Source organism: Chrysochloris asiatica, unplaced genomic scaffold (genome assembly GCF_000296735.1).
Source record: "Chrysochloris asiatica unplaced genomic scaffold, ChrAsi1.0 scaffold00131, whole genome shotgun sequence".
NCBI classification, from domain to species: domain Eukaryota; kingdom Metazoa; phylum Chordata; class Mammalia; order Afrosoricida; family Chrysochloridae; genus Chrysochloris; species Chrysochloris asiatica.
The window spans coordinates 572,133-598,352 of record NW_006408649.1 but is presented as its reverse complement, the minus strand read 5'-3'; the positions used below and the strand labels follow the sequence as shown (position 1 = coordinate 598,352).

Sequence of the window (26,220 nt, the reverse complement as noted above, 5' to 3'; positions counted from 1 at the left end):
TCAAACCTACCTGGTGGTCCAGTGTTTATCTTATGGCGTCACACCAAGACTTTCACAGATACCTAGGGAGCTGGAATTCACTTTGTTGTTGTTGTTACTGACCCATAGCAACCCTGTATAGGGTTTCCGAAGAGCAGTGCTGTAGGATAAACACTGGACTGTGAACCACAAGGTCTGTGGCTCAAACCCACCAGCTGCTCCTCAGAAACCCTGTACAGGGTCGCTATGAGTCAGAACTGACTCGTCAAACTGAACAACAACAAAATTCAAGTGTAAGTAATTCTTAAGTGTTTGTACTGATCACCTATCTATGGTCATGACGGGAAGGACAATTACTTTTGGCCCCTTATTATGTATCTGACAGAGTCTCACATACATACAACCTCACACACACACACTCATCAACAAGTTGTGAGACAGGTAATATGACCCTCATTTTATAGCTATCTGACTAAGATTCAGACAGGTGGAATAATTTGGATCATCTTTCCTCCTCATCTTCCACTGCTACTCCAGCCATTTCTGCTCCATTTTTCTCTTTTAACACAACCCTATTTATACTACCACCCCAAATTTTCTGGGGTTCCAGGTACTTCATTAATTGCCTTCTACTGATAAAAGGCAGTTAAGAAGGGGTGGGGGAGAGTCTCTCTATTACTAAGAAAGCATGTTAAGCAGCCACTATAAGAATGATTAACACATTTTTAATGGAATCTTGCTAATAATTTATATACAGCTTTATTTGCAATTTGCTGGAATCACTTGGAACAATCAACTGGTACACATGTTGCTTCTGGGAAGAACATTTGGCTGTGGCTTATCTTTTCCCAAGGAAGACTGGGGATTGTGGCATGGGCCCATGGAAGACACACTCACAGCCAGTGCTGTCCTGCGCTGAGGGCTGTGCTGAAAGTTCTCAAAGCCCGATGAGTTCCCCTTATGGCCAGTAGGAGCGACCCCGCTTCAGCTTCATGGCCAGCCTCCCATAAGAGTCTGCTCAGCTCCTCCGTGTCCCAGCGCCCTTCCTGCAGGCTGGCCAACAGGTGGTCAATGATACGGGGGTAAAAGGGAGTGGAGATGCACTTCGCCAATAGTTTGGCATCCAGGAGTAGGGAAAGAAGTTCTTGGTCACAATTTGAATCATCCACCTTCAAGAAAGAAGACATGCAAAACATGAGAGTGGTCTTTCGTTAGTCCCTCTAACCACCAGAGTCATTACACTTTTGGTTTGTTATGCATAGCTTTTTTGCCATCATTATCATAAATACTTTTACCTGGGTTTGACAGTGTTTGGTTCAAAAAGCCCATAGAAGACAGGAACATCTCAGATTAAACACTGCTTCTTTTTCACATAAAACAAAGCCATGTTCTTGATTCATTGCTACAACTATCATATTTAGGGGTCCTAGTGTAGAATAATCCCTGGATTACTAGCTCCATGGTTGGCAGTTGAAACCACCCACCAGCTGCTCCTCAGAAATCCTATGAGTCGGAACCAACTTGATGGCATTTTACAACAACAAACCATATTTAAGAGCTTATACTTCTGTTTTTCCATTTTCTATTATTGTCTATATTCTTATAGGGGTCTTGGTGTAGTACTGTAGGATGCTGGTACTGGACTGCTAACCGCAAGGTCAGTGGTCCAAACCTACAAGCCACTCCTCAGAAACCCTATACAGGGTCACCATGAGTTGGAACTCACTTGATGACACTGAAGAACAGCATACTCCTATAAGCAAATCAAGTTAATGCTGATGATATATCAAAATCCAGAGTTTCTCCTTTATATTAGGGCATCAAAACAGTTTTCGGACAGGTTTTTAATTTCACTGTGAACTTTTAATAATTTTAGTTGTATGGACCTCAGAAGTCATGTAGCTTTTCAAAGTCAATTAACTAGTGTTTACACAAACAACTGTACACAATGGGCTCTTCTTGCCTGTGCTGTGCAAGGTGGAAAAGCTATTGAAAAAGAGGAGGCTGATTGATGGTGTCTAGGAGCGACCACAAAGTGGGGATGATAATAAAAGTGACTCCCCACTATCAGAAAGCTTCCATCTCTCCCACAACCAACTTATCCTTTAAAATCTAGAATCGATATTAGCTCACATGCCATCTCCTTGGTGACATTTTCTTTATCTTTCCTGACCAAGCAGATTACTCCTTCCTCCATATTCCCAAAACGTGTCCTCCATATTCTTCTTCATACTCTGTTACAGTAATTTGTCTACCTGTTTCCTCTGTTGGATGGAGGTTCTGAAGGCACAGAGGTTTTACTATCATTGTATTTCAGCATCCAGCTTAATCACCACTGGTTTAATGGTTGAATGAGTCTACATTATGAAATTGTATCACATTTTTGCAAACTGTACAAGTACATGATCAAGACTCGATCCCTATAGTACTTTTTTTTTTCACTTGGATTTTCCAACTGCTCAGCCACATGGCCTGATTTCAAATGCAGATGTCACCCCTCCTGTTTCCCACTATTGGTATCTTTGCACATCCCAGCATCTTTTCTGTGGCCTCTCATTTCATAAGCACTTGGACACACAGTTCACCTTTGACTGATTTAAGAACACACGGAGGTTGAATTCAAGTTAGTGTTTTTGTATTGTTTTTAGAAGCTTATTGTTGTTGTTATTAAGTGCCATCAAGTCAGTTATGACCCATAACAACCCTGTATAGCGTTGAGCTTGGACCACTGACCTTGTGGTTCAAACCAACTTTGCAGGCCAGCACAGTAACCCACAGCACCACACCAGGACTCCTGAACAGTAGTAAAAGCAACTGTCTAGCTTTTGTGCTGAAAGGGGCATAAGCACTTTCAATATTGTCGCTGGGGTGTTGCTTATATGTTCTGCATGTCTTCGTTCTTTTGGTCTTCACCCTTTCTCTTTCACTCCATAGCAAGTTAGCAAGAATCTTAGCTTGAAACACTGTCCGTACCATAACCACACCTACCATTTATTGAGCACCTCCCAGGTGCCAGATCCTAACTAGACACTTTGTCTCTAAGCCTTAGACATGCCTGGAAGACAGTTAAAACCTCATTTTATAGATAACGAAACTGAGAATCTGTGAGGTAAAAGTCACGTGTCTAATGTCATGTAGCCCTTAAATGGTGGAGCTAGACAAAGAGCCCACACCTTTCTGACTGATTTACTTGTTTGCTTGTTCCCCTCCAGAGTTTATTTCCTTGTTCACTTCCGCATTCCCTGTGCTCACCATAGTGCTGACCACACGTTACGAGCTCAGCAAGGTTTGTGATATGAACATGTGAAGGAATGAATCATGCCTAAACCACCGTTCTTCCACTGTGCCCTACTGCCTACACACACAAAAACACACACACTCAGAGTCAGGTTGTGTCCACAGACACACACCAGGTACTGATGTTCCTTTGTGTGTTATTTTAGTTCATCCTTAAAAACAAAAACAAAAAATCCTTCCATTTAACCCACTGGGAGGGAAAAGAGTGCATGTAAGGATGTTATAAGCAAATGTGTGATGAGATATATGGGTAAAGGCTGAGAACCCAAACACTGCTGAGTAGTATTTTTCTTGTTGCCCTGAGTAAGTCTTCAAGGCAAGGATACCTCTATTCGTCATTCTGATTACTCGCTAACCCTCCCTGTGGTTAATGGTTAGCCTGAAAGACTCCTCATAATGGAAAGGAGGATTTGTCTAGCTCAGAGAGCCAAGACAAGGGTCCTGTTAGCGCCTGAAGCTGCTGCTTCTCATATCCTCTTTCCCCTTTCAGGTCTGTGTCACTCTCCAGTACAGTTGTTGTTGTTGTTGTTATGTGCCGTGGAGTCGGTTCCAACTCATAGCAACCCTGGGTTTCTGAGGCTGTAAATCTTTACAGGAGCAGAAAGCCTGTGGAACAGCTGGTAGTTTCGAACTGCTGACCCTGAGGTTTTCAGCTTAATTCGTAACCAAGAAGCTCTGGTAGTGTAGTGGTTACAAATCGGACTGTGAACGGCAAGGTCAGCAGTTAGAAACTACCAGCTGTTCCTCGGGAGAAAGAATAGGCTTTCTGCTCCCGTAAAGATTTACAGCCTCGGAAACCCTGTACAGGGTCGCTATGAGTCGGAACCGACTCCACGGCACATAACAACAACGCTCTCCAGTACAGTAGCATCTGCAAAATCCAACTCTGGCTGAATGTGCCCAGATTTTCAGCATTCTGGCAGGATGACAGTATGGGCAGGGAGAGGGGTAACAGCAAGGGCAGCAAAAGCTAACTACTCTCCAAAAGCTATTTATTACCTGGGTTGAGAAAGCCTAAGGCTGAAGTCATGGAAACTAAATATAAAGTTTCTCCTTTGGCCCGGATCTCTTTCAAAGGTTCACTAAAGATAGGTAGAGTTAGAGATTGCTGAGCTTGGGAAGTGGCCATGGGAAATGTTTGGGAGGTGGGGAGGAAGGGGAAGGAGATTTTTGTTTCTCTTCTGTAATCAAGTACGAGAAAATAGAAGAGAGCTGAATTCATTTCCTGTTCTTTCTCTGACTTTCTAACTGGTTCTGGTTCTTTGCAAGAAAAAAAGAACAGCCACAAAAGACTTTACAACTGTCATTTACTAGGAAAATACTGCATTGTTGATTACGCTGTGAATATACTTGGACAGAATTTAGGATGAAAAAATACAGCAAGTAAAGAGATGGACTTTGTAATGACTTATTCCAAGAATTGCTTGCTAAAGAAAAGGAACCTAAGGGCCAGAGAAGAAATGAATTGTCCAATATAAGAGAGCCAAGACCTCTTTTCTGCACACTGTGTCTCCTGTCTCTGGGCTTCACCCATAAGGAGTCTCACCACCAGGGTCTACACTCTTTTCCTCTGCATACAGAGTATCTGACGTCCCAAAGCATTTTCAGGCCCTTTAGCATTGTCAATGCACCACTGAGTTGCTAGGTTAATTTGTTAAGCTACAACTTATCTTCATTTTTCTTGCTTTTGACTAAAATTCTAACTTCAGGCACTCAAAATCTGTTACTATCTACCACAGAAACCTGGTACTATTGTACCACCCATTAGTCATTCTAACCTATTTTATTTTTCATTCTGAAAAAGAAGTGGGAAAAGTTTGTATAAAGAAAAAAATCCCACTTGATTAGTACAAGAAAAATACATTACCATTCTTTCTTCTTCATTAATCATCCACATGCACAAATATATATTTCAAATCAATCAAAACACTAATCAATTAGTATTCTACCTTTTCTCATTATATGTAATGTTAAAACATAGTTTACATAGTTTTGCCCTGCCTACTAAATGGACATAACTAATTAATTCTTTTTGTGTGCTAAAAACATTTCACAAGGATTTAATTGCTTGTTATTATTGAAACTGTACAATAAACATGCTTTTATGCACATTTTCTCTTCATTATTTGAAGTTTTTTCTTAGGGTAAATTACTAAGAGAAGAATTACTGGGTCAAAATATCTGAAATGTTTTTAGTTATGAATATACATGCAAGTAATAATTTCATACTACCACTTTACAAGGTAATATGAGTACAGGAATATAAAAATGTCAGTTTTCTTACATGGAAAGGAAGGTGACCCAGGATAAGCAAAGCACTGCTCAAGAAGAACAAGGTTGGAAGCCTCTTACTCCCCAATTTAAAAATCTACTACACCGCTCAGGGGTCAAAATAGCCTAGTACTGGTACAATGAAAGATACATTGATCAATGGAACAGAATTGAGAATCTAGAAATTAACCAATCCACATACAGCCAACTGATTTTTGACAAAGTGCCTAGGTATGTTACACGGGGAGGAGATAGTCTCTTTAACAGCTGGTGCTGGCAGAACTGGAAAGTGATATGCAAAAGACTGACACAAAACCTTTACCTCACACCCTATATAAAAACCAACTCAGCATGGATTAAAGACCTAAATGTGTATCCCCAAATTATGAAAGTCATCAATAAAAAAATAGGGACAAATGTGAGGGCTCTAATACAAGGAATACACAGACTACCAAACATTTTGAAAAGTACACAAACAAATACAGATAAATAGATGAGTGGGACATACTAAAAATTAAAAACTTATGTACATCAAAAGACTTCACCAAAAGAGTAAAAATGGAACCCACAGAATGGGAAAAAATATTTTGCAATGACACATCAGACAAGGGACTCATTTCTAAAATATATAGGAAACTACAACACCTCTACAAGAAAAGGACAAATAATCCAATTAAAACATGGGCACAGGACATGAACAGACACTTCACCAAGGAAGAGATCTGGGCAGCCAACAAACACATGAAGAAATGTTCACAATCACTAGCCATTAGAGAGATACAAATAAAAATAACAATGAGATATCATTTCACACCAGCAAAAACAGCAAAGATCAAAAAAGTAGAGGACAATAAATGGATGCGGAGAGACTGGCACTCTTCCTACATTGTTAGTGGGATTGCAAAATGGTTCAACCACTCTGGAAAGCAATATGGTGCTTCCTCAGAAAGTTGGAAATAGAAATACTTTCAGAAGGAGCTCTGGTAGCATCGTGGTTATGAATCGGGCTACAAACCGCAAGGTCAGCAGTTCGAAACTACCAGATGTTCCGTGGGAAAAAGATGAGGCTTTCTGCTCCCGTAAAGATTTACAGCCTCGGAAACCCTGTACAGGGTCACTATGAGTCGGAATTGACTCTACGGCACACAACAAGAACAACAAATGACTCAGCAATTCCTCTACTTGGCATTTACCCACAAGAAATATGAGCCATAACATGAGTAGATATATGCACACCAATGTTCTTAGCAGCGCTATTTACAATAGCAAAAAGATGGAGACAGCCTAAGTGCCCATCAATTGAAGAATGGATAAACAAACTGTGGTACATACACACAATGGAATATTATGCTACCTTGAAGAACAACAAGGAAGCTGCAAGCCACCACATAACATGGATGAATCTTGAGGACATTATGTTGAGTGAAATTAGTAAGTCACAAAAGGAGAAATACTGCAAAGAACCATTATTGTAAGAGTAAGAAAAAGAACCCACACTAAAAGGGGAAAAAATTATATTTATATTTGTTGATCACCAGGATGTATGGGATAAGAGGAGGGGAAGGAGAGAGGGGAAGCTAGAGCACAGGGTAGGGAAAAGACACAGGATAGCTTGGGTGGGTGGGTGGGGTAATACACAAGAAGTGGGAGGGGAATGGAAGAACAAGGCTGATGGAAGAATAGTTAGTCAGGTTCTCAAGGGCTAAGTGGGACAGAAGTAAATGATGATGTATGCACAACCTTGGAACAACAGGGCTCCTGCATACAGGGATTGAAGCATGGTTTGAAAGGGTAAAAGAGGAGAATAATGTTAACATGCTTGGATGTCTTTTGAATCATGGTTTCCTTTGCCTACCATTGTAAAATAGACACTTGAGGCGGGGAAGAAAGGAATAGCCAGAATCATTAAGACTACAGAAAGCTTGTAAGTCCGTCTTTAGCCTGTAACTGATTGGAATACCTTAAAGGGGACAAGAAGTTGCCCGTGAAAGAGGCTTCCTGTGCAGCCTTTACATTCCACATAGGTGGAATCCAGAACCCCATCCAGACCCGACTGAGGTAGCAAATTTCCACTGGAAAGGACGAGTAGACCAGCCTGGAGTGGCTAGAAGAACAGAAGATACTCCGTGAAAGAAAAATCCGAAACAATAACGGCAGTCTGATGTCTGATTAATTACTATAAGAACAAGTAAGCTGTTTGTTTTTATTGCCACCCCCCCCCCCATGAGATAGAACAAACTAGCACTTTTTATACTTTAAATGTTGTTGTTAAGTGCTGTTGAGTCAGTTCCGACTCATAGTGATCCTGTTTAGGGTTTCCAAGGAGTGGCTGCTGAGCTTGAACCTCCAACCTGGAAGTTCAATCTGACTTTGCAGTCCAGCGCATTAATCCATAGCACCACACGAGGACTTCATACTTTGAATATAGGACTTCATTTTAGTTATAACGAATATTCTGGTCTGTCATTTGCAATGCGTTTTGGTCATTTTTTAGTATAGAACTTTACATTTTTGTATTTTCAAACCTGTTCTATTGTTTCAAACCTTTGTTGTTGTTGTTAACTGCCAACAACTTATAGTGACCTTGTGCAGAGTTTCCAAGGAGCAGCTGGTAAGCTTGAGCTGCCGACCTTGAGGTGCAAACCAACCTTGCAGTCCAGCACATCAACCCACAGCGTCACACCAGGACTCAGTTTCAAACTTTAGGTGTTATAATTCCTCTTAGGATCACATATGTATTGTTTTTCCTTACTTTAACATTAGTTAACTCTTTAATTAACTAGGAATTTACTTTAGTGTACAGTCCATGGAAAATCACACATCCCTGATATTGGACAAATTGGTGTTTTAAGGGCTTGAGACAGGGAATACACTGTCATTTTGGGACTCATTTGTATATTTTAAATAAATATGAGATAGGTCAAGGAGGATTAGTTGATTTAATTCTGTTAACTGAATAACTTTAAGCTGGAGTGAGAGGTAATCTGGTGCTGTGAAAAGACAAGGTCAAGGACCAAGTTCCAACCCTGGCTCCTGTGTTACAGAGCCAGGTCCTGTTGAAGACAATCTCTCTGATTCCAGCATTCACATGCAGACTGACTATCTGCAAGGGCTGAAGAAAATGTATGATTTTTTATGTTCAAGTTCAGTAAATAGCTAAAATCATTAGTCAAACAATTCACAAATATGTAATTTTCAAGAAGGGAAAGGATTTACACATATCATAAGATGAGAAAAAGTCTGCCATCTTAGTGATGATGATTATTTTTAGTCAGCAATTAGTTTTTGAGGATAAATGAAACTGTGCAGATCTTGGGAAAGAAATCTATTAAAGCACAAAGCACTACTGTCTTCCAAGTCATTAAAATGTTATCTGCTTAATTCCTGTTTCAACAATAGGTAATGAACCTTCTCTAAATTAAAATCTTTGATTTTATGGATCTATACCACACTTAGAGTAATTACAGTAATGAGGTAAGCTAAAATTCTACTAGCAGAATGTATGCAAAGCCTCATTTCAATTACTTTAAAGCAGATTATTTAATATTATTTCATTGTTTACTTTAGGGATGGATATTTATCTTGTTTTTGCATATACTATTACTAATAGGGGAGTCCCTGGTGAGGCACTGCAGGTTAATGTGCTGGGCTGCAATGTTGGTTTGAACTGCAAGGTCAGCGGTTCAAGCTCACCAGGTGCTCCTCAGAAACCCTATAGAGGGTCGCCATGAGTCACAACCGACTCAATGGAACTTAACAAAAACATTACTAATAGGAGTCCTGGTATGGTGCTGCAGGATAAGCATTGTACCAAAAGGTTGGTTGGAACCTTAAGGTCGGTGTTTTAAACTCACCAGCCACTCCTTGGAAATCCTATACAGGGTTGCTATGAGTGGGAACTGACTTGACGATGCTTAACAATAAGCAATTATCAATAGAGTCCTGGTGTGGGGCTGTAGGAAAAGCACTCATCCACAAGGCTGGCAGTTCTAATGTACCAGCCACTCCTTGGGAACCCTATACAGAGTTGCTATGAATCAAGACTTAACAGCAGCACTTAACAACAACAATATTACTAACAGAAGTTATTAAAATTATTAGCAACAAAGGGAGAGAAATAAAAAGGGCATCACAAACATGTACTTGGAAAAACAGGAATGCCTGCAGATAGCTCTTCCCCTTTAGATTTATTTGAACGATACTCACATTCCATTATCTCAGCATATCCATCAGTCCCACTCCTGGCATGGGAATTAATACTACATATCTTCTGAAACCAAGATTAAGACAAATGATCTAATTTATGATCTAGCAAAGGGCAGAAATCTGAAAATCTAAATTGGATCACCTCCATACTTTGTATCTTTACACTTTGTAACTCTTCTTTTCCTACTTCAATTCCTTAAACTCTTATTTCATAAGTCAACCAATCCATGAGATAAATTCCTTAAAACACAGATGCCTTAGTTCTCAGGTACTGCTATAAAATGGTTGGCTTTAACAAACAGAAGTTTCTTTTTTCACAGTTTAGGAGGCTAGATGTCTGAATTCCAGCTGACTCTAGGGGAAGACTTTCTCTGCTTCTTCAGTTTATGCTTCCTTGTTCCTTAGAGATCTCTATGTGTCTCGGCAATTATCTGCCCCATCTCTTCTCTGTTCACTTGTTTCATCTCAAAAGAGACTGACTCAAAATACACCGTACCCTAATCTTGCCTCCTTAATATAACAAAGACTGCCCCATTGCCAAATGGCAGTATAACCACAGGCCTCAAGGCTAGGATTTACAACATGAAATTTGGGGAGACATAATTCAATGAAAAGTGTTCTATATTTTTGTGCCCCCCAAATTCAGGTTTTTGCCACATGCAAAACACATTCACCCCATTACCTCATCCCAAAAGTCTTTTATCAATTCCAAGTCAAAATTCTCATTTTCTGAATTATGTAGATTAGGTATAGGTGAGACTTCAGGCTTATTCTATCATGGGGCAAAATTCTTGAACCTGTGAGATCTAGAACGTAAGTTATCTGATTCCTAAAGTAAAGTGATAGAACAGACTCAAGGTAGACATTTCATTGCAAATGGGAGAAACTGGAAAGAAGGGATAACAGCCACCAATCAAATACCAAACCCAGCAGAACAAATTACATTAGCTTTCAAGGTTTGAAAATAATCCTCTCTTCTTTGAGACCTTCTGGGCAAAGAACATGCACCCCAGATTTTGCATGTTGGCCACATCCTCTGAATAATGGTTAGAGGTCCCTCAGTCTTGTGCTTTAGCTTTGCCTTTCAGGTCCTCCAGGAGGGTGTGATAATTAAGGTTTTGTGTCAACTTGACTGGGTCGGGATTCACAGTGGTTTGGCAGTTAAGATGTGGTTATCCCCATGGTAAGATCTAATACAGTGTAGTTAACTTTATGATGATTGGTTATGAGAAGCCAGTCAACTGAAAGGATATTTTCTTGGGAATGTGGACTGTTTCTGATACACTGGACCCTCAGGCAAAACTTGTTGGCTTTCTGTTGGGTCTGGATCTTCCATCTGACTCATCTTCCAATCACTGGTTCTTTGGACTTTAGGCAGTGGCCTGTTCTATTACCTTCTGATCCTGGGAGTCATCAGCAGTGTGCCTGCCAATCTTAGTTCATCTGACCTGGAATTGGGACTCTCCCATCTCTATTATTGTGAGCTATTTCCTTGATATAAACTTCTTTTTATAAGTATACCTATGTAAGTTTCACTGGCTTTCCTTCTCTAGAGAACCCAGTCTAAGACAGAAGATGACTCTACTCCCTTGACTTTAGGCAGATTCTCCTAAACCATCTGAGTTGTGGACCCACTCTCTTAGCAGGCCCCATTTTTTGGCAATGTGGGCACGAAAGTTCTACCCTATTAGCTTTGAGTGGCAGCCACACACTCCAAAACCGAGTTGGCAAGGAGGCTGTGGACCCAACCCCTGAGATCCAGGAGACCAAAGCCCCATTGTATGAAACTGAGAAGGCCCTGCTTCCCCTAATGCTTCCAACAGTTCTGCTTATCTGTGAACTGCTTCATGGATGATCTTTTTCTTTTTGAGGACAACAGATGCAGTTACTTTGGCCTGTTTCCTGCTTGTAGAATTCCAAGATGCAAATTGCATTCTTCCCATTTGCTCTTTTTCTGTCCCCGTCACTCTGAGCTGATGATGGATTTTCTGCTGTGGTAGCTGGTTACACATATCAGTCACAGGATTATTCTTTTTTAAAAAAGGCTGTGTAGTCACATCCTTGTTGAACACTCTAGGGCACATATTCTTAGTTTGTACAACAGAGCTTTCCAAAACTTTTAAGTTCTATATTCATTTAGTACAGTGCTTTTTGTTTGTTTTTTAAGTTTTTATTGTGAATTGAGTGAAAGTTTACAGGGCAGATTGTCAGTTAAGAGTATTTCTCTGTATTCATTTTAGCTCTTTTTTTTTTTTTTTAAACACTCAGGCATATATAATAATTTTTTTTTATGTTCCTCTAGTCGAGTTCTGATTATCAAGCCATCGAGATCAGGTCAAATGGATATTAGCTGCAAGTTTGGGTGCTCTTGTGTGTCTCCCTCACTTCATATCAGCTGGATGCTTCACTCTCAGCTTTGCACAGTTTATTTTTAAGTCCATCTCATTCCTCTCACAATTTACTATAAGTGACATATGCAGACCCTTTAAGATCTTGCTTAGATATCTCATCAGTCAGACAGCCAAGCTCATCATTTACATGTTTTAGGTGTGGTGCTGTAGGATAAGCACTAGCCTGCTAACTGCAAGGTCAGCAGTTGAAACTCACCAGCCTCTCCTCGGAAAATGTATACAGGGCTTCTATACATTGGAGTCGACTCGACGGCACTTAATGCCAATTTTCTACATTTGACCATCTCAAGTTTTTGCAGTTTTTGCCTCTACATAAAAATAATCTCCCTCTACTTCCCAATCATATTTTATCATATTATCTTAAATTCTCACTAGAAGCACATTTAAAAGACCATATTTCTAAGAAAATTCTAGAAATTCACAGGCAGAATGGCATATGTATTCCCTAAGAAGAAAGACACTTTACAGTGCTCCTCACTTCCTTCTGAGACCTCACCAGAACTGCCTCTGATGTCCATAATTCTACGAACAGTCTATTCAAGGCAACCCTGACTTTTCCTATTAAGCAACTTAAAACTCCCCAGCTTCTACCCACTCCCCAATTGTAAAACTCCTTCCATATTTAAATAATCTATTAAAGCAGCACCTGACACTTACGATGCCAAATTCCGTCTTAGTTATCTAGTGTTGATATTACAGAAATACAAGTGGATGGCTGGTTTAATCTCTCTCATATCTCAAAAGAGAGTGACTCAGGATATATCCTATACTAATCCATGAGAGCCAAACTATGATCTTGAACATATCCCACTTGAATTTAGAGACCATCTCAAGAACAGATTTGATGCATTAGACACTAATGATTGAAGACCACAGAGTTGTGGGATGACACCAAGAACATCATACAGGAAGCAATGAAACAAAAGGTCAGTAAAAATACAGGAGTTAAAGAAAAGACCTCCAAAATGGAGGTCAGAAGAGACTCTGAAACTTGCTCTCCAGCATAGAGATGCTAAAGAAAATGGAGGATATAAGAAAGTAAAAAACCTGAACAGAAAATTTCAAAGGGCAGCTTGAGATTAAAAAAAAAAAAAAAGTATTATAATTAAATGTGCAATGACTTGGAGTTAGAAAACCAAAAGCGAAAAACATACTCAGGACGTGTGGCCAGAGACGGGTAAGGATCACGTGGAACCTCGGCTACTTGAGACAGAGACATTGCCATGCTGCAATGAGTCTCAATGACTGGTAAGACTGAGGAATTCGCACTGACCACCTAAGACAGGCAGCGTCCCTTAAACAATCAATAAATAAGGAGGACTCAGATGCAGACAGCACAGACCCGGTCAGGAGGCCAAGCCCCTGTGGGCCCAAGCGTTGTTGACCGTCCAAACCATAGGCTCTGAGGATCAGACTCTAGCCACCTAGTAGACATAACAAACTGTCCCTCATCTGATTATTCAGTAATGCTTGTTAGTAATCTCATACGTGAGCCCTGGATATCCACAGACAAATGTAAAAACCTCCCCTAAAAGCCGAGACTGTAAATTCCAATAAGCCAAGTCCCCCACCCCATCCAAAAAAAAAAAGCTAAAGAGGATAGAGAGAAACACTGTAAACTGATGATATATAGCGGGGATAATAATCAATGTAATGAAACAAGCTATATGAATGGTTGAATGTGAAGCTGATGATGTGCCCTGTAAACTTTCACTCAATGCAAAATAAAAACATTTAATTAAAAAAAAAGAAAGCATGACGCTGTCCTCCAGAGAAGATATAGGATGGAACTCCACCTATACGTATAGTTAACTGACAGTGTGGCAGGGAATTTACTTTATGAAATCAGTTTATTCCAGATGGACTAATTTAAAAATACTCTGATAAAACTGATTAACACTAAATTTCTGTACCTTTAAAGCTGGGAACAGAAACAGAATTCAAGAATCATTCTTACATTTAACAATCTTTTTTCTGAGTCCTTATTATGTGTCAATTATTCTTCTAGGCACCAGAAAAGAGAGTATAAGAGAGAAAAAAATTCCCTGTCCACAAAGAGTTTATATTTCAGAAGAAAATGACTGATGACAAATAAATTACATATTATATTAAAAGATGATAAGTGTTGTGTAGGAAAGCAGGCAAAGAAGACATGTGCCATTTTGTGTGTGCATAGATGTGAGAATAAAATGTTTGTGTATAAAAAAAAAAAAAAAAAAAACATACTCAGCATTTCTCAAGCTAAAAGAACTGAAGAAAAATTCAAGCCTTGACTTGACATTGAATGATGCTATGGGGAAAATGTGGCATTGTGGGATAAAACATTGTGGGACAAAGCAGTAGACCGAAAGGTTGGTTTGAACCACAAGGTTGGCAATACAAACTCATCAGCTGCTCCCTGGAATTCCTATACAGGTTTGCTATGAGTTGGAACAAACTTGGCACAACAAATGGACAAAATACAGAATGACACACAAAGCATAAAAATAAAATGGAAGGACTACACAGAGTCATGGATCAAAAAAGAAACAGTTGATGTTCAACTATTTTAAGAGGTAGCATACAAAAAAGAATGCCAAATCTTGCAGATAGTACCCACCTGACCTACCCAATTCTAAAACCCTTCCATATTTAAAGAATCTACTAAAGATCAGAACTCAACTAGAGGTAGATAATTTAAAAAAAAAAAATTTTTTTGATAAAGGAAACAAACAATTGTAAATTGCTACAATTTGATGAACTTGACCTATACTTATGGATGTAGTAGCTCAAAATACCAAAAGAGAGGGAAGGAGTCTTCACATCAAGTATCAATCCTATCCCCTCTGTATACATGGTAGATAGGGGTGGGAAGGAGCTCTGGCAGCGTAGTGGTTACGAGTCGGGCTGCCAACCTCAAGGTCATCAGTTCAAAACTACCGGCAGTTCCACAGGAGAAAGATGAGGCATTCTGCTTCTGTAAAGATTTACAGCCTTGGAAATCCTGTGCAGGGTCACTACGAGTCAGAACCAACTCCATGGTACTTAACAACAACAACCTAAAATGAGGGGGTGATAAAGGACAATGTGACTTGCTTACATGTTTTCAAGAGAGAGTTTAATTTAAGAGTGTGTGGAGCAAGGCAGAGTCCCCATTGAATAGTTTTCATCTTGTCTACATGGGTCTGGTGAAAAGAGATGGGGATAAGATTCTTATGATTCAACAGTGAGTAACTGTTATCATGACTAATTGCAAATGTCACAAGTGTAAAGGTAGAAGTTCTGTAACAAAGGGGGGGGGGTAGTTAATCTTACAGGCCAGGAATAGATGGCCCTAGGACCATCAAGGGAGAAGAGCATGAGCGGAATGTGAGACCCTATACAGAGAAGCAGCGACACCAGAGATGCAGGTGGAGATGAGGACACGGACAGAAAGAGCAGCTGAGGACTCTAAATGCATGGAAAGAGAAAGACTGAGTGCAGGTGGCCAGGAGGCAGGCTTGTAGAATGTGCCCTTTGGTTGTTTAAATTATTATAATATTCCTGAGTGTTTTTGTGTACATCCCCCCCAAAAAACAAAACAAAACCAGAGGAAACAGAAGCAAACACTGTTGAATGATGTTACACAGAGGGGGCTGTAATCAAATGATGAGGGCAAAACTGATGCTCATTCATGTAAACTATTGCTCAATTTACAATAAAAACTTACCCCCCAAAAATTGTTACATACTTCCTTGGTATTTGAGTGGAATTTCAGGCTTCATGGTGTTTAATTATAGACTGAGGAAAGTGGACTGTCGCTATTTTGGGCAGAAGATTTATCAGACTCTTCATGGAAGACCCAGATCAAAGCATGTCACCATCTTTGGTACGCTGACCCAGGCCAGAAAAGACAGTGGACTAGGATCTTCAGCAGGAACTGCAATGTTTCAGCTATAAATTGTACATCCTGCTGTTTCATACCAGTTTCCTTGGAGATCCAAGTACTTATGTAGGCTTGCAGTCCAATCCACAAGCTCATGTATCAGGAGCCTGATTCTTGTACCAATGCCAATCGTACAGGATTCCGAATACCAACCAAAGTATCTTTGATAACCCTTGTAACCTTTGTGGACATTACCCAGAAGCCAGAGCCTCCAAGGGGTCAGCCCAGAATGACCTGGAAATTGCCATTCAACTTCTTTCCCTTCAAAGTGACATTCAGCAAAGGAGTGGGCTCTCAAATGGCTCAGTCTTCCCATCCTCATACTGTGTCTCTTACTACATTGGCTTCTCATCATAGGCACTATATGAAGAAAGGAGAAAAATCAGATTTCACTTTCTCCCATGGGAAGCTCTATGGCAGCCTACAGATTTTCTCTTGCTCATACCCTGAGGAGAACATTTAAGGAAACAGAGGATCTGACGGAAGAAATTTTTGTAGAAGGTATTCAGAAAAGCAGTAAAAGTGCTTTATTCATTGTAACTCTCTGCTTCTGGCTCTACAAGTCCTTCTCAATCAGGAAGACAGACAGAGCCCTTCTGCCAGCCCTTCTAGTTGTGGTGGACCTGACTGTTCACAGGCACAAAAGGGCCCAGCACCAAAAGCAGCATGTTCATACTGTCAGTCAGGGTGAACTCAGGAACAGCTGCCTCTGGACACAGGAGGAGATGACCGTTCAGAATTGAAAACTGCTAGCTGTATGTTTTGTCTGGCTCCTATGAGTCGGAACTGATTCGACAGTACTAAATAACAACAAGCACCACCCCTCATGCCCTGGGTCATGCTCATTGTCCAGGCATGACTGGGAAAAGACATTCTAGCTCCTCAGTTTCTAAAATAAATGTGGAGTGGAAAAAAAAAAGAGGTAGTGTATGATCAAGAACTGATGGTACTGAAGAAAGAAGTTCAAGTTGCCCTGAAAGGAATTGGTAAAAAACAAGACTTCAGGAATTGATGGAATACAAATTGAAATCTTTCAACAAACTGATAAAGTACTGGAAGTGCTCAACCACTACGCGAGGAGATTTGGCAGACAACTACCTGATCGACAGATTGAAGGAGATTCATATTTGTAATCATTTCAAAGAGAGATGACCCAATGGGAATGCAGAAACCATCAAACAATATTATTAATGTAACATGCAAGTAAATTTTTACTAAAGGTAATTCAGAAATGGTTGTAACAGTACACTGACAGGGAAATGCCAGAAGTTCAAGCTGGATTCAGAAGAGGACATGGAACTGGGGCATCATTGCTGACGTCAGATGGGTCTTGACTGAAAGTAGAGAAACAAGAAAGATGTTTACATGTGCTTATTGACAATGCAAAAGCTTTAAACTGTGTGGTTCATGACAAATATGGATAACATTGTAAAGAATGGATATACTTGAACAGTTGATTGTGCTCATGAGGAACCTATACACAAAGCAAGAGGCAGTTTGTTAGAACAGAACAAGGGGGTATGGAATGGTTTAAAATCAGGAAAGTGTATGTCAACGTTGTATCCTTTGACCATACTTATTCAGTCTGTGTGCTATGAAGATAATCTGAGAAGCTGGCTTATATGAAGAAAAACATGGCATCAGGATTGGAGGAAGAGTCTTTTGACAATCTTTGATGCGCAGATGATACAATCTTGCTTGCTGAATGCAAAGAGGGCTTAAAATACTTACTGATGAAGATCAAAGACTACAACCTTCATTATGATTGAAGCTTAATGCAAACACAACAAAAAAACTTCACAACTAGACCAATAAATAACATTATGATAAATAGAGAAAAGATTGAACTTGTCAAAGACTTCATGTCATAGAATTCACTTTTCTCAGATCAACCATCAACACTCATGGAAGCAGCATCCAAGAAATCAAATGATGTGTTGCAGGAGGCAAATATGCTATACAAGATCTCTTTAAAGTGTTCAAAAGTAAAGATCACAGTTTGAGGACTAAGGTGCATCTAACCCAAGCCATGGCATTTTCAATAGCTTCATATGCATGGTGTGCCACTGTAGGATAAGCACTGGATTACTAACCTGAAGGTTGGCAATTCAAATCCACCATCTGCTCCTTGGAAACTGATTCAAAGGCACTTATTAAAAACAACAAAATCTCATGTGCACGTGAAAGTTGGACAATGAATAAGGAAGGCAGACTGGAGAAGAATTGATGCAATTGAATTATAGTGTTGGAGAATAATACTAAAAGTACCATGGACTATGAGAAAAACAAACAAATCTGTGTTGGAAGAAATAAAGCCAGAATGTTCTTTAGAAGCCAAGATGATGAGACTTCATGTCTCATACTTTGGACATGTTATCAGGAGGGACAAGTCCTTGGGGATGGACATCATGTTGGGTAAAGTGGAAGGCCAGGAACAAAGAGGAAGATGAAGACCCTCATTGAGATGGACTGACACAGGGGTAGCAGCAATAATCTCAATGTAACACCAACTGGGAGGATGGCACAGGATCGGGCGATGCTTTGTTCTACTGTGCATTGGTTCACTATGCGTCAAAATCGACTCAATGACACCTAACAACAACAAAAAACAAATTCTCAAGCACAGTATATATTGGGTAAGGGTTTAGTATTTAGAATATGGAGAGAATTCTTACAACGACAAAAATAAAAATAACTCAATTTTTAAAAATTACACTCCCAGCTAAGGTTATTCATGGTATAAGTAGATTTGTGTTATCTTTCAGTAATCCAGAACTTGATTGGAACTTAATCCAACAGCTTTTTAGGAGGTTGTGGAATAATATCCACTTGTCTGTGGATATTCATCAGCTACATGCTCAAATTTATGATATAAGTAATTCTCAAAGTGAGCACTGAGTGGCTACCAATTTGCTTCCCCTGCTAGAGAGTAAGATCCCCTAAGAACCTGATTGAACCTCAGCATAGTGATCCTGCTTGGTCACCTTAGAGCAGGTGGTGGGTTGGCAACGTCTTGCGTATGGGGTCCCCAGCCGATCTCCTCCCTCCCTGCCTTCCTCGGATGGCGGCTGTTTATGCTGGACGTGTGGCCAGAGATGGGTAAGGATCATGTGGAACCTCGGCAACCTAAGACAGAGCCATTGCCATGCTGCAATGAGTTTCGATGACGGGTAAGACTGAGGAATTTGCACTGACCGCCTAAGACAGGCAGCGTCCCTTAAACAAACAATAAATAAGGGGGAATCTGATGCAGACTGTGCAGACCCGGTCAGGAGGCCAAGCCCCTGTGGGCCCAAGCGTTGTTGACTGTTCAAACCATAGGCTCTGAGGATCAGACTTTAGCTACCTAGCATAGCAAACTGTCCCTCATCTGATTATTCAGTAATGCTTGTTAGTAATTTCATACATGAGCCCTGGATATCCACAGACAAATGTAAAAACCTTCCCTAAAAGCCGAGACTATAAATTCCAAAAAGGCAAGTCCCCCCTCACCCAAAAAAAAAAAGCTAAAGAGGATATAGAGAAACACTGTTAACTGATGATATATGGAGGGGATAACAATCAATGTAATGAAACAAGCTATATGAATGGTTGAATGTGAAGCTGATGATGTGCCCTGTAAATTTTCACTCAATCCAAAATAAAAACATTTAATAATAATTAAAAAAATGGACAAAAAAATAGATATTACCTAAAAAAGATAAACAAAATTGAATAAACACATGAAAAGAAGCTCAACATTGTAAGTCATCAAGAAAATGTAAATCAAAACCACAATGACATACTACTTCACACATACTAGGATGGCTGGAATAAAAACATCAGATAATAGTAAGCTGACAAAGATCTGGAAATATTGGAACTCTCATATACTGCTGGTAGGACTTTTAATGGTACAGCTGCTTTTTCAAAATCATGTGACAGTTGCTTAAATTATTAAACACAGAGTAACTAACTCAGAAAATCCACTCAAACCTACACGAGATTTAAGAGAAATAAAAACATGTCCATGCAAAAATTATACATGTATCAGCATTATTCATAATAGCCAAACGATGGAAAGAACCCAACCCATCAATGACTGAAAATAAACACAGTGCACAATATTCATACAATGAGATACTATTCAATAATGAAGAGGAAAAATTACTGAAACATACTAAAGCTTGCATGAATACAGAAAATATGGACAAGTGGAAGGAGTCAATCACAAAAGTCTACATATTACAAACTGAGTAAACAATTATCCACACTTCGGTTACATTAAAACACCTGTCCATGTCCATGGCTAATGACAACATTGAGCATGTATATGAAATGATTCTGTTGAGTAGAGGAGTGACAGTGGATTATGTGGAAAATCATTTCCAAATCAGCCATGGCTCTGTCTATGAAATAATCCACCACAAGCTTAGGTTTTGAAAAGTTTGTGCAAGATGGGTACTGAAACAATGTAAAGAAAAGCATAAACAGAAGTGTTTGGACATCTGCAAACAAAATTTGGGCCAATACTCAAAAGGAAGCTAAAAGTTTCTTTTAAAAAAGTGTTACTGATTACAAAACATGGGTTCATCACTCTGAAGCGGAGAGTAAACCACAGAGAATGGAATGGAAACATCCTCAATCGCCAACCAAGAAAATGTTCAAACGTCAACCATCAGCTGGAAAACTGATGCTTAGAGTTTTTCTAGGACTGTCAAGGGACAGTATTGGAACACTATCAGCAAAAAGGCTCAACAATCAACAGTGCTCATTCATTACTGTGAGATACTCACTGAAGAGCTAAAGCCTAAAGTTCAGATTAAATGCAGAGGATTGCTTTCTAAAGGTATTGTGATCTTGCATGACAATACACATCCACACACCTCTCCCCTCACTGTTGACACTTTGCAAAAATTTTATTTTGTGGTGATAAGCGTCCTTCTTATAGTCCTGATCTTGCTCCATTAGACTTTCACCTGTTTGGTCCCCAGAAAGCAGCCCTCTGAGGATGAAGACTCATCTGTGACAAAGCAGTGAAGACAGTGGTGCATTGTGGCTCCCAGCTTAGCCTAAAACCTTTTTCATAAGGGAATGTGAAAGCTCATTGACAGATGGGCAAAATGTATTGAAAAGCAAGGAGATTATGTTGAAAAATGAGGTATTTGTCTTTTCTAAAAGTTGATTAAAATAAATTTTACAATCAGACTGTGGATAATTTTTGACTCACCCTTGTACATTCTATCATTCCAGTCACTTGAAAGTGATGAGCTACAATATGGAAATCTACAAACAGAGAGTAGATTACTTGTTGGAGGTGGGGTGGAGAGAAAGAAAGTTTATAACTAAAAGGTATGGGGATTATTTTTGTGGTGATAAAAATGTTCCAAAATTGTGATAATGGTTACACACATCTGTGAATACACTAAAAAAAAAAAAATCACTGAAATGTGTACTTTAAATGGTGAATATGGTAAGACTGGAAAGTTATTTTTCAATAAAGCTCTTTAAAAAGAACCAAAGGGGAGCCCACTTCATTGGAGGTGCTCACTTATCACAAGGTCTATAAAAAAAAAAAAAAAAAATGCCACAGAGCCTGAGTAACTGAAGCAGAACACTAGGCCTGTTGTCACTGGGTTGATTCCAATTCATAGTGGGTAGCTTGACTGGGTAGCTTATTATAGGGCTTAAAATGGTAGCTGCTAAAATTGTTGTTAAGTGGCGCAGAGTTGGTTTTGACTCTTAGAGACCCTGTATAAAGTTTCCAAGGCACAGCTGGTGAATTTGAATGGTTCAAATTCACCAGCTCATCCTATGTGCCACCCCAGGACTAGCTCTGCATGCTTTTTCAGTGCTAATGTCATGCAGTTCAAGATTTAATTTCTCTGTAGTTCTCGTTGTTGTTAAGTGCCGTCAAGTCAGTTCTGACCCATAGTGACCCTGTACAGGGTTTCTGTGGAGCAGCTGGTAAGCTTGAACCGCCAACCTTGCAGTTCAAATGGCTTTGCAGTCTGGCACATTATCCCACAGCACCACACCAGGACTCCTTTTTCTGTAGAGACAACCCCTATTTCAACATTCTAGAATTTTTCCTAATTTCATTAGAAATATGGGTGAATATGCACTTTGAAAGTTAGACCTGATGTTTAAATTTCAGCTTTGACTGATTACTAACTGTATGATCTCCGAGTTTCAGTGCTGTCTTCTGTGAATGCAGAATGTAACTTCTCAGAGGAATATTAAGAAGATAAAGTGCGAAAGTTCCTATTATAATGCTTGGCAAAGAGTTGGTAATTGAAAGGCAGTAGTTATTATTAGCATCAAGGAGAAAGCCTTAATTAGGTACTAAAGGTCTTAAAGACTTCTCTTATAAGCCCTTGAATTACTCTTTTCATACACACTACAGCTCAGGACAACCTCTGGGATATGGGGTGAAGTAGAGGCATGGGGCCGTGAAGAGAGAAGCCATGAAGGGCAGCAGTCACCACAAAGCTAGAATCATAAAATTAGACAAGTTTCCAATATATAAAACTACAACAAATAACTATCTGCTTAATTTGCAAAAACAAATCAAGAAGACTTCCACCAAAACAAAAAATATTTAAGAGATGGGATTCAAACACACCCACGGGAGTATTCTTCCTGGAGAGAGAATAAATTTGAAAGTGAGTTCTAAATCTCACTGAGGCGATGGAGGAGGTAATGTAGCAGTCTCTGTTATACACAGGTTTTAATTATTCATCAACAATATATTGTCAGAGAAGAACTTACTATTTCTAGTCTAGGAGAGAGGTTGTTGGTTGTCTGTGCAAGGTTACATGCTAAACACCAGAGGTTTGCAATTTCAGAAAAGCTTAGAGAAAGAAATGAGCACTGCTATTGGAGGAGAAGCCAGGCATCAGCACTTAAGCATCATCCTTTTATCTGTAAACACTATAAAGCTGTCAGTATCTTATAACAAACAGCAAAATAATACATGCTATCAGCAAGCAAGTGGGGGCGTTATTCCACTTGTATCTGCACAATATGCAGGAGCCTTTGCCTTTCAGGAGACATGTTGCCAAATGTTTTTGTTGCTGTTGTTGTTGTTGGGGGTCTTAAATGCCAACAAGAACTATCATCAATAACCAATAAGGGGGAAACATGGTTATTGATGAACACAGACCCCAATAATGGACAGAGAGAATAGGAAAATGACATTTCAAAAAGCAAACAGACGTTTTTCACTGGAATAATAAGTATTTAAAAATAGCTAGCATCCTACAAAAATGTCTGCTGCAACTCTTTAGAAAAGTGTAACAGAACCATTTAATGCTGGAGAACACTGACAAATAACAGTAATTTCTTATTTCAGGATAAGGCATTTGAATTTTATACGTATTACCATCTTTATCTTTTGATCGCCACAAAAGCCCTGACTCTGCCACTTGCTGTGTTCTTTTGCGGAAGTAAGTTTCTGGGACTCCCTTGTATTTAAGAACAGATGATGTCTGCCTTTCAACCACTCTGGGAGCACCCCTTTTTATAGTCAGCATTTTTATTAACATACAATTCTTGTTGTCATGTGCTGACTCATACAGACCCTGTATAAGATTTCAAAGAGCAGAGGGTGGGTTTGAATTATCACCCTTGTATTAACAGTTCAGTGCTTACCTAAAGGACACACCAGGGAAGAGTGCTTAATTAATAAATACACAGCAAGATGACTTTTAAGAGTGAACACAATGGGTAACCCATACCCATGTTAGAAATAAAATATTACTAGCATTACAAAAGCTTCTCATGTGCCATCCCTGTCAAGTTACTACTTGCCTCTCTTCCCCAAAGGAAACTAATACCCAAACGTTTAACAGTAGATGAGGATTATTTTATCCTGTTTTTAACATTTATGTGAATGGAATAATATGGTATGCATTCTCTAAAAAATAATATATTTTTATTTAGATATAATTCACACACGAGAGTAAGAAAGTACTGCTACAAAATAAGAGAAAATTTTATTTAATATATAAAAATGTGAAGCTACTGTTTTTCAACACAAGTTCCATCTAGTTCTATTGTTATTGTTGTTGTTGTCAGGTGCCATTGAGTGATAGCAGCTCATAGCGACCCTATGCACAGCAGAATGAAACACTGCCCAATCCTGGACCAGCCTCACTACCGTTGCCACGCTTGAGTCCATTGATGTTGCCACTTGGCCAGTCCATCTCGTTGGGGTCTTCCTCTTTTTCTCTGGCCCTCCACCTTACCAAACATGATATCCTTCTCCAGTGACTGGTCCCTCCTGACAATATGTCCGAAGTATGACAGATGAAGTTTGGCCATCCTGGCATCCAAGGAGCACTCTGGCTGCACTTCTTCCAACACAGATCTGTTGGTTCTTATGGCACTTTAAAAATTCTCCTCCAACACTGTAACTCAAAAGTATCAGTTCCACTATGGTCTTCATTATTCACTGTCCAGCTTTTGCAAGCATATGAGGTTACTGAAAATATCATGGCTTGATCAGGTGCACCTTAACCTCAAGCTGACATGTTTACTCTACAACACTTTAAAAAGGTCTCGAGCAGCAGATTTGCCTAATGCAATACACATCATTTGATTTCTTGACTTCCATGAGTGTTAATGGTTGATCCAAGAGGAATGAATTCCTTGATATCTTCAATCTTTACTCCATTGGTAAGAATGTTGTTTATTGGTCCAGTGGTGTGGATTTTTGTTTTCTTTACATTGAGATGGAATCCATACCAAAGGCTGTGGTCTTTGATTTTCATCAGTAAGTATTTTAAGTCCTCTTCACTTTCAGCAAACAAGGTTGTATCACCTGCATATCTCAAGATTGTTAATGAGTCTTCCTCCAATCCTGTTGCTGTATTTTTCTTCATAAAACCCAGCTTCTCAGATTATTTGTTCAGCATGTAGGTTGAATAAGTATGGTGAAAGAATACAAACCTGTCACACACCATTCTTAATTTTAAACCATTCAGTGTTCCCACGTTCTGTTTGAACAGCTGCCTCTTGATCCATGTACAGATTCCTCATGAGCACAATTAACTGTTCCAGAATACTCATACTTCGCAATGCTGTCCATAAATTGTCATGATCCACACAATCAAAAGCCTATGCATAATCAATACAGCACAGGTAAACATTTTTCTGATATTCTCTGCTTTCAGCCAAGATCCATCGGACATCAGCAATGATATCCCTTGTTCCACGGCCTCTTCTGAATCCAGCTTGAACCTCTGGAAGTTCTCTGTCAATGTATGCTTGCAGCCATTTCTGTATTACCTTTAGCAAAACTTTACTAGAGGAATATCAAAGAGATTGTCCAATGATTTCCGCATTCCATTGGGTCAGCTCTCTTTGGAATGGACACACATATGGATCTCTTCCAATCAGCTGGCCAGATAGTTGTTTTCCAAATTTCGTGGCATAGATGAGTGAGTGCCTCCAGTGCCACCTCACTTTCTTGAAATATTTCAATTTTTATTCCATCAATATCTTCTTGTATGATGTTCTTGATGTCATCCCACAATTCTGGTCTTTGGTCATTAGTGTTTAATATATCAAATCTTTTCTTCAGATGATCTCTAAATTCAGGTAGATATATTCCAGGTCATATGTTGGCCCTCATGGACTTGTTTTCATTTTCTTCAGCTACAGTTTCAATTTGCATATGAGCAATTGTTCTGCTCCACAATCTGCCCCTTGGCCTTGTTTTGACTGATGATATTTTCACTGATGCAGTCAATTTGATTTCTGTGTATTCCATCTGGTGAGGTCCATGTGTATAGTCGTCTCTTATGCTGTCTAAAGAAGGTATTTGAAATGAACAAATCATTGATTTTGCAGAATTCTATCATGCGATCTCCAGCATCATTTCTATTACCAAGTTCATTATTTTCCAATTACTGATCCTTCCTCTTTGTTTCCAACCTTTGCATTCCAATCACCAGTAAGGATCAATACATCTTGATAGAATGTCTGATCAATTTCAGATTGAAGAAGTTGGTAGAACTCTTCTATTTCATCCTCACTGGTTTTAGTGGTTGGTGAGTAAATTTCAATAATATTGGTATATAACTGGTCTTCCCTATAGGCACATGGATATTATTCTGTCACAGACAGGTTTGCCACTGGTTTGTCAATTTTAGCAATCTTTTCATAAAG

The 26,220-nt window shown here is 39.4% G+C and overlaps 1 protein-coding gene across 1 annotated transcript in view; it reads right to left on the bottom strand.

Moving 5' to 3' along the window:
- Positions 1-872: 872 nt before the first annotated feature.
- Positions 873-26,220, bottom strand: part of NBAS (neuroblastoma amplified sequence) — a gene marked incomplete at its 5' end in the record, with an annotated part of 556,069 nt that continues 530,721 nt past the window's right edge. Inside the window, one exon of the mRNA XM_006869470.1 lies at positions 873-1,148. Within this exon, the coding sequence (XP_006869532.1) occupies positions 873-1,148 (276 nt within the window). The remainder of the gene's footprint in view (positions 1,149-26,220) is intronic.